At 31.7% G+C, this 10198-nt stretch overlaps 1 protein-coding gene across 1 annotated transcript; it reads left to right on the forward strand.

The window, feature by feature from the left end:
• Positions 1-1317: 1317 nt before the first annotated feature.
• LOC108967106 lies at positions 1318-3493 on the forward strand (the record flags this gene model as incomplete). Its single annotated transcript, XM_018930352.1, is given in 2 exon segments — positions 1318-1580; positions 2542-3493. Coding segments are annotated over 2 exon segments (861 nt in total).
• Positions 3494-10198: the final 6705 nt, after the last annotated feature.

Raw genomic sequence — 10198 nt, forward strand, 5'->3', positions numbered from 1 at the left:
AAATCATCAAACAAGTATTAGAGAGATGGCAAAAGAGCTCGACATGTCTCGCGAGTCTATGCGAATGAATTTGGTGAATATTTTGGATATGAAACGCATTCTTGCTCTACTCGTTCCGATAAAAGAGTACCTTAAACAGGTCTCTGGACATGGTTGATAGTACGAAACAACACATATACATTATACATATTGACAAATAATTAAATATTTTGCGTTTACCTCTGTGTACTTTTTCGTCCAAAACGAAATGAAAAAAATATTAATTGAGGTATTAGCTGTAAGGCTTTGCCCATCATTCTGCTGATTTTGAAATAACAATCGTTCATAACTTCGACAATCGGGCATCCTAACACTTTTACAATTCCCAGAAGCAACAAAATAAAATCAAAATTTTGCGTTTACATGTCTAAAAAATAGTTATTCACATTACAAAATCCAATATTTATTAATACACCAATGATAAAAGTTCAAGAAAGTGATGATATTTTCTCCACATGATAACTGGTTCTGGTTCCCTACAGGGCACATAGTACCTATTTATGATGCATGTGCTGCACGCGTGTGTTTGTTGTGATTTATTTTTAGTCATCACAGACGTAGACGCGGAACATGTGTTTCAGTGGCATTGTTTCGCTATATTCAAAGTGCATATGTTTTTATTTTTATAACTCAATTCTTTTTTTGTCTCAATGTTGCCTTTCAAAATGTGGCTTTCGTTCGCTATAATGTATGGAATTATTAAAAATGTGGCGTTAAAATGAGAAAATATCTCAAAATAAAACCGAAAATAAGCCTAAATGGGCAGAAAAGAAAATAATAAGAAAGTGAAAAGTTTTTGAAGTGCAACGGACAGCAAACATTGCACCCATAGCGCGTCATACATATAAACATATGCTGCTTTGGGCAGCAACTGAAAAGAGAGCATGCAACATAGTGGTGGCGGTTCAGTGCTGCGTGGTGTACGAACGTATTGAAAAGAGCAGTCGGAGCAATGTGGAAGCAACGCTGGGAAAATTGTGACTGTTGCTGTTTGTTTGTTCAAATATATTTTTGGGCGGGAAATGTTTATGTTTTTTCGTTTTCCAATATACATCGGCGTGTAAGTATGTAAGGGTGTATTTCAGTATTTTTGTATTTGACTGAGCTAGTGTAGCAGTAAAAGAGCACTTGGTGTGGGTATAAGGATAGTGAGTCGTTTGAAAATCTCGACATTCAACGCGCAGATTTTGTAGTGTACGGAAGGATTGAAAGTGCGGCTGCTCGAAGCAATTTATTTACCGTTACAAGTGCACTTGTGCATATAGGCTAGAAAAAAAATCAAACAAATGGGTTTAACGTATAAAGCATTGAAATACAGAGATATCAAAACAAATGTGACCAATGCGAAGGCGGGTGGCTTGGCTGTCGATGGCAAAGCTGTAGAGACAATAGCACAACAACAAGTAGCTACTTTGTCCATAGCAGCTAGCGCAGCACAAGTGAATGCAACAACAACAACATTGCCGGAAAATCAACAACAATTCACTGCTGATCACATAATGAAATTGTGCTTATTTTTGGCCGAAAAGTCCAGGGCTAAGGTGAGAAAATTGCCGCGAAATTGGCGGAAAATAGTGTTTTTTGTAAAATGTGTGTGTTTGAAAAGTTTTTACATTAATCTAGAGATAAACAAATATGGCCGAAAGTGGAAAATTTAGTAATAAACAAATCAAATTCATGAGTATAAAAAAACAATTTGTTTTAACTAGTGGCGGCAATTTTAAATGAAAATATTTGGAATAATGAAGTGTGTAAAGTGTTTAAATTTGGCTGTAAAAATACAAACTATTAACAAAAAATGAGTATATAATTACAAGTATTTAAAAACAAGAAGAAACGTTAACTTCGAGATTATAATCGTCTTCAAAGATGTCTTTCTTATATGACGAAAGGGTGGAAAAATATATTTGTTTTGATTTTGTTGAGTCAGTTTGCATGGCAGCTATATGCTATAGACGTCCGATCTAAACAAAATCTTCGGAAAGTATAGTACAGCCATAGATCATACTTGATGTCAAATTTCGGTCCGCTGCCTTGTCGCATAAAAAAGTATTTCATACCAAAACTAGATTTTGATTGATCAGTTTGTATGACAGCTATATGCTATAGTTGTCCGATATATGCGGTTCCGACAAATGAGCAGCATCTTGGAGAGAAAATGATATGTGCAAAATTTCAGGTCAACAACTCAAAAACTGAGCAACTAATTGACGTATTTATAGAGAGCCAGACATGGCCGAATGGACTCAGCTCATCAGGCGGATCATTTATATATTTATTTTATAGACATATATATTTTATAGTGATCGTGGCAAACTTAATATACCATAATCGGAGCATAATTATTATTAAATTGTATATAAATAGTAAATCTCATTTTTCTCGCAAAATTTATGTTCTTTTTTTATAAGATTTAATATTTATCTCCCCTGTCTAAATAGTTTATAAAAAAAAAAACTTTTTGATAATCTCTCCTAATTCTCTTTAATTTCTTTTTTTTAGCAACTACAGCAGAGCCAACAAATGAACGCCCGCCGATTTTATGAAAGCTTCCTTCAAGAAACAACGGACGGTGCCGATGAAGAGCAAATGCTTTGCGACAAAGATGCCGATAATTTACACAACCATTTAGAGAATTTTGAAAACAAATTAAAATCATCAAAAACCAAATTACACACATACACTCCCCAACAAACAAGTCCACGCACCATAAGACGAACCAAAATAAAAACGACAGAAAAACACATAAAACACTCTGTGTTAACGGATAAATTTTCGTCCACCAGTAGTTCAAATTTTCTCAACTATAGCACACTACCTGATATCTGCGAAAAAACACATGAAGACACACACAACTTGCACCAGCAACAACACCACCAACAGGATAAACGTGATATTCTATTAAAAATACGACAGCAAATTTTTGAACGTAAGCGTTTGCGACAAGTGCTGAGTGGTGGTCAGCGACAGAATGCACAATATCCGCTCGCAACGCAGCAGCATCATCAGCACCAACAACAACAACAGCTTGAAAACGGCTACAACGACGCACAGCTGCAACAGCAAGTGGAGCTTCAACGACTGGCGGATGTTTGGCGTCCTTGGTGAGACACATTCGTAACTGTGTGTGTGTGTGTCAACAGTATTTTTCGTTTCGTTAAAATAGAGTTTTGCATTTCGAAACAGACGGTAACTGCTTTAATAGGTAATATAAGTATGAAAGTGGGGTTAGGGCAGGAGATCTTATCCAAAGACTAAATATACGGTACATAGGTATACTATGCTTGTTTTATACGCTTAGTTTAAGTTTATACTAAAAATTCAGCTCTAAGTGTGTGTTAACTAACTGCTTCCAATATTTTATAACACAAATATATATTGATTATGATATTATGAATGTTTATTGAATAAAATACCAAAGACTTTACTTATACAACAAACTGAAGCTTTAATTTAAAAAAAAATTTTTTTTAATTAATAAAAACTGAATATAGAAATGAATGCATATTCATTTTAACTGCTAAAATAGTGAAGTTAATATAAGCAAAAATGCTATCTGCAAACAGTGATCAAGTATCGATGATACAATTTATTTGAATTCGTCTGAAAATAAAGTCAGTCAAGTCAAGTCAAGTCAAGTCTTCAATTTTTAAAGTCAGAAATATTTTAAATAATGGTATAAATTATAACAATTGTGATCAGTATGAGTTATTATTACAAAAAATAAATCTTAGCATAATAGTCGAAAAAGTCTTTTCGTATTTTGTCAACAGATGTTCCACTCGTATATCTCCAGTGCTACCACTCACATTGTGTTGGAAAGATGAGATTTTAAGCTTCATTTAACGAAATTAATTTCGGGGAAGTTGAAAAAAGTTACAGCTGTTCAAAAATAAATAAAAATAATAAAGAAAATCGCTATATTTTGAAATTTTTTTATAAAAAAGCGAAAATTGCCACGGAAGCCACCAATGAAATTTATGTAGTTTACGGAGGCGATCCTGTACCAGTTCCTGTAGCACTACAATGGCTCGCTCGCTTCCGTTTTGGAATTTTTCGGATTATGGAAATATCGATTTACACTGATGGAAAAATGTCCCTAGCGGAAAAATGGCAAAAAGTGGTCGACCAAAATAATAAATTTGCTTATTTATTTATTTATTAGTATAGACATAAAAAAAAAGTTGAAGTTTGAGAGAAGACTTTTTCGACTATCCAATATACATACATATATAAAAGCATATGTGTCTAAAACTCCTAATATTGTTTTCGAAAAATGTTAGCATAGAACAAATTATGTCGGTGATTTGAAGTTCGGAAATTTAATTTAAAGATACATGAAGCTAGAGAGTATTTGTTTTTTTTTCTAATAATGGATACTTACCGAAATATTAAGTTTAATGAAGTTACCCAACACTTCCATCCAAGTTAAAATAGTATATTGCATATTCGAAAATTGTAATTGTTCATTTGCGAAAACAGTACATATTTAGGAAAAAAATAACCAAAAAACGCCAATTTCAAAATAGAAGCTGCTTTGTTTGTTTGAAAAAAAACAATAATACTGTTGGATTTACACATATTATTTTTACTGTACGCAGTAGTATAGTAGTACTAAAATCATTTTAAATGTTCCAAAAATTAAAATAATTAATTTTAATAACTCTTTATTTTTTGTAATGTGGTACCTAAAATTTCAAAAGCACATGAACAAAAATCCTTAGAAAATTATTATTAAATTTTTATTAATTATTAAAAAAAAAAATTATATAAAATGTGCCATAAAATTAAATATACAAAGGGATAAAATTAAATAAAGGTAAAGTATTTAAAATTTTGCCTGTTTTTTTCTAATTCGGTATGGCTAAGTCGTCACTAATTCCTATCCTAATAATTTTTCACAAATTATTAATTCAGAACGTATGAGTAAAGCTCAATAGTCAATTTAAATAATAATTTTGCCATGAAAAATATTCATCGGCGAATAAAAGTATTAAAACATCTAGACAGTTAGCCATAATCAGGGATTTTTTAATAGAAAAATTTCAAATATGAAAAACGAATTTTTAATCAATCATCGGAATTAAGAAATGAAACTTCAATTTTATACTATATGTTTTATTTTAATTATCATTACTTTTAATTATTAATTCGCTGGATTCGTAGGATTAATTATATTTTTTTTTTTGTATTATTGAATACGGTATTTGGGATTACAAAATAAAGAATAATACTTCAAATGTTAATTCAATTAATTCAATATACATATGTACATATATTTTCGACAAAGTCAGATCAAAATAATTATTATTTAATAAAATGTTTTTATTTATTATATAATACCAATATGACAAACATAAAAATAATCTTTAATTACAAAAATCGGATTAATAATTAAATATGAAAATTGTAATCCTAAATAGCGTAAATCCACAATTCTAAATTCTCTAATTGAAATTCGCAACTCTAATTATGGTGATTATACAATTTTCAAATTTGGTTATAATTTAACTGTAATCATTCATAAAAAACGAAAAACAGCTGAACTTCCCTAACTCGAAGCACCACGCTACACAAAACATTTCAAATTAAAGAGTCTTCTTCCAATTTGTATCAAATTTTACTTCTATTTCCAATTCAAGAGTTCGAGTTATGGAGGACTTTGAATTATAGAAGTTCGAGTTATGCATGTTTAACTATACTATCTTTAATAATTTTCATAAATTTGTTTTTTTTTTCAATAAAATTTGGTTAAAATTAAGTATAATTTATTCTGTTCAAAATGATTGGTATAATTGATGATGTGAAACCACGCTAAGCATTCCTAGAAGAGCCAGCCAGCGAAGACAATTTTATTTAAACACATTATCAATAACCAATTACTATATTGCAAAAAATACTTGTTGGTTTCTGCCTATACTACTTATATATAGTTTATTAATTGAGTTTACAAAGCTTAAGCTTACCTTATCATAGCAAACAACCGCATCAGTTAATGGTCCCAGCGCCATCTAATGCAACTTTGGGTGCGATTTATTTCAATAGAATTTAGTTTCAACCGACCGATTTACCGAATTGGATATTAATTTTTATTAACACTTTGCATTTTCACAAAACACTTGCACATTTTTTAAACATGAACACTTCACTTTCTTTGGCTCTTCTTTAYATGATTGCTTAAATGAGCCAATATTTCACTCATTGAACTAAAAGCACTGCCTTCGCGGCCATTTTGAATGCACTTGTGGCTTCACTTTTCKGCAGCACTTTGCATTACCTCGGCATATTTTGCATTTTGAGCAAAAGCTTTTATTTATTACACTTCACACATATCACTCACAACACTTGAAGCAAAAGAAASACTATATTAATTAAATTAGCTTACTTTATCACAATTGAAATTTAACTATTCACTCTGATCACATTTTCACAACCGYACGCTTGMACTTGAACTCGAATAATGAAGGTTCGTGGATTCTCTGGAATGGTCCTTTTGGAAATTTTGGAAATTGTACAGTGGCGTCTACACGGATGTGCTCACTTTGTCGTTAACAATTTTATTAATTTCCGTCTATACCGGAAAATAAAAAATCGAAAGTTATCGAAAAATTACAAAAGAAATCCTGAACTTAAATAATGCGGAATTATGAAAAATTTAGGAAACGAATTATTAATATTAAAAATTATCATCCATAAATACTAAAAAAATATTTTTTTAATACAAAAATCCTTTTACAATCTGGGTTGTAAATGTAATGCAATGTTTGTACAGTAAAATTCCTCATTACGGACAGTCCGTACAATTTCATTAATATTTTTATACTAAAACCATTCCTATAGACGGACATCAAAACGTTGCAATGACACTAGTTTGGTAATATTTCGTTCAAATTATTTCTGATAAAAAACAAAATTTCATAAAATGTGTAGTGAAAACTTAGTACTTATAAATTATAAAGCATTTTTTCTTTAATTTTAATTAATATGTTAAGCACTGCGACAGTTTTTTTTTTAGAGCAATACGCAAAATGATCACGTCAAACAAATTAACTTGATACCAGACGGCGCCAGGTTTGCATCGGCTTAACGGAAACTTATGCAATAATTATCATTCATTCACTCCTGGCTGGCATTGGCTCGCAATTACATATATGTACATATATTCAATAGTAAAATAGTTCTAGGTTGTAGTTTCTCACTCTTAGAATATACATATTTAAAACACATGCTTTTCCCATGTCCCCGTATGCGGACAGTTCCCATAGCCGGACAAAACCAGTGCGACGGTGAGTGTACAGTTATGAGAAATTGTATTGTATATATGAACATAAATAATCAGGATATGCTCAGTACTCGGTGATTTAGCCAAGTTCGTCCGTCTGCATGTAGATATACGAACTATAGCTGTCATACAAACAATTAAAATCAAGATCTTTCAAAGAAAATTATTTTATTTGGCACGATATCTTCAAAAATTATGTTTTTAATTTTCCATTCTGAATTTGAAATAAAAATTAAACTTAAAATTTTTTAAACTGAAAAATTTCAGATTGAAGTTTCATTTCACAACAATTTGAATTAATAATTGGAAAATCGAGTACTTCATCAGATTTTTTGAATTAAAAAATTTGCAACACCGACCAGGAATAATTTAATATAAAGCAGTTATCGATCTTTTTCGATGTTAATGTTTATTTGAAATTTGCAACAAGTAAAAATCCCAACGACGAGACTGTTCAACTTCCAATCGTCAAAACCTTCCATACACATTAAACGAATATCAGATCGGCAATTGGACGACTCAACTCAGTGCAATATGGCTGCATGGACAATCATTTCTGTTGAGTGTTTCTTTGAAATATGGGGAACGTTAAGTGAGTGAAAAATAAACTAAACCATTATGCATAAATAGTAATAAATAAATATGTTCATTTTAATTTTGGAAAAGAATTCCATTAAGAAAATGGAAATGCAGCTTTGTGAATGAATTGAGTGAATTCAGCGCAAAGCTAAAAGTTTTGATAGGTGGCGCTAAGAAGTTGCACATTTTATTAATAGGTATGGGCAAAGCTCAGTTACCACATACATCAATCGTAAAATAGCAGTCATAAGCATCATCTAACGCAACTTTCTTCATCAGTTAATATTATATGTTTCCACATTTGTTCGTTTTGTTTCCATTTCTCTTAGTAATTTGAACTTTATCAATGTTTTAACACGCTTCTGACACTACATCTTCTAACCTAAGATTAAGTTATAAAATTTTACACAACATTTATTTTGTAGCTTTTAATGAATGTGTAGGCAGCAATTTGAAAGTTTGGATGTTTAAAAATTCACAGTGCTATTTTACAATTGATGATTGTGGTAACTGAGCTTTGCCTATACCCAAGTGGCTACAAAATTGAAAAAGTTTGCAACTTCTTAGCGCCACCTGTCACAACCTTTAGTTTTGTGCTGAATTCGCTCATTTGCTTCTCATAGTTGCATTTTCATGTTCTTAATGGAGTTCTTTTCCAAAATTAAAATGAACATATTTATTTATTACTATTTATGCTTATTGGTTTATTTTTTTTTTCACTCACTTTATGTTCCTCTTATTTTAAAGAAGCATTTAACTGAAAGTTATTGCCTTTGCAGCGATTTTGTATTGAGTTCAGTCTTCTCATTGGCGATCTGATATTCGTTTGTTGTGTTCGTTAGATTTTGGCAATTGGAAGTTGAACAGTCACGTCCTTGAAGATTATTATTTGTTGCAGTTGCAATTAAACCGAAAGACTCGAAAATATCGATAACTGCTTTATTTCAGATTTCAAGGTTGCAAATTTTCTATATAAAAATTTTTTAACTGAGTACTCGATTTTTAAATTTTAGATACAATTGTTGTGAAATTTAATGTTGATCTAAAAAAAATTTATTTTTAATTTCAAAATCAGAATGGAATATTAAAAACATAATTCATGAAGATTTCTTGCCAAATGAAAGAGTCTTAAAAGATCTTGATTTTAATCGTTTGTGTTAATAAATATTACCAACATAGTATATGTTATTGTAGTAGCCCGATATCGGCGGTTCCAATAAATGACCTGTTTCTTGCGGAGAAAGCAATTCAATTCGATTTCTCAGAAACTAAGGGACAAGGCCGCGTTTATGCCGACAGATGGGCGGACCTGGCTAAATAAGGAACACTGAGAGTACGCTGATTTATTTATATTTATTATATATATCAAAAAAGTCTTGCGGTATTTTCGCTAGTTGGCGCTGAGAGCGCGTAGTTCTAGGTTTATTCGTCGCATCGGGTCATGCTATACCTTTTTGGAAAGCTCATTTCACGCGCTAACACGTGTTTGATTGTCGTTCATAAGTTATAGCGTCGCAAACATGGAGCAAAATAAAGAGAAAATACGGCATATTTTACAGTACTACTACGATAAAGGCAAAAATGCATCTCAAGCCGCCAATAAAATTTGTGCAGTTTATGGACCCTATACGGTTTCCATTTCCACCGCACAACGATGGTTTCAACGTTTTCGTTCTGGTCTAGAGGTGGTCGAAGATGCGCCACGCTCCGGAAGGCCTGTCGTCGAAAATTGAAAGAGACCGGCATTGTAGCAGCCGTAGCATCGGTCAAGAGCTGGGCGTGGGTCATCAAAAAAAAATTTTATGAACAAGTGAAATTTCAATAAAAATACCTCAAGGCTTTTTTGACAACCATATATGATGAAATTCCTCTTAACCGAACACTCACCGTCGCACTGCTTTGGTCCGGCTATAGTAGCTATCCACATACATATGGGGAATGGCAAGAGCATGTGTTTAAAATTGGTTCTTAGAGTCAGAAGCTGCAATTCAGAACTATATTACTATTGAATAAACAAATGCGAATCAATGCCAGCCAGGAGTAAATGAATGACAATTATTTCATTAGTTTCCGTTAAGCCACCGCAAACCAGATGCTGCCAACGCAAGGCAATTTGCTTGACGTGATCATTTTGCGTATTGTTGTTAAAGAAAGTGTCGCAGAACTTCACATATAATATTAATAAGAATTAAAAAAAAAACGGAATATATAAGTTTTACACACTTTTTTTTACACAGTTATGAAATCTGGTTTGTTTATCACAGATAAGTTGAACGAAATATTACCAAAATAGTGTCC

This window comes from Bactrocera latifrons, unplaced genomic scaffold (assembly GCF_001853355.1).
Source record: "Bactrocera latifrons isolate USDA-ARS-PBARC rearing strain unplaced genomic scaffold, ASM185335v1 scaffold_177, whole genome shotgun sequence".
Lineage (NCBI taxonomy): Eukaryota > Metazoa > Arthropoda > Insecta > Diptera > Tephritidae > Bactrocera > Bactrocera latifrons.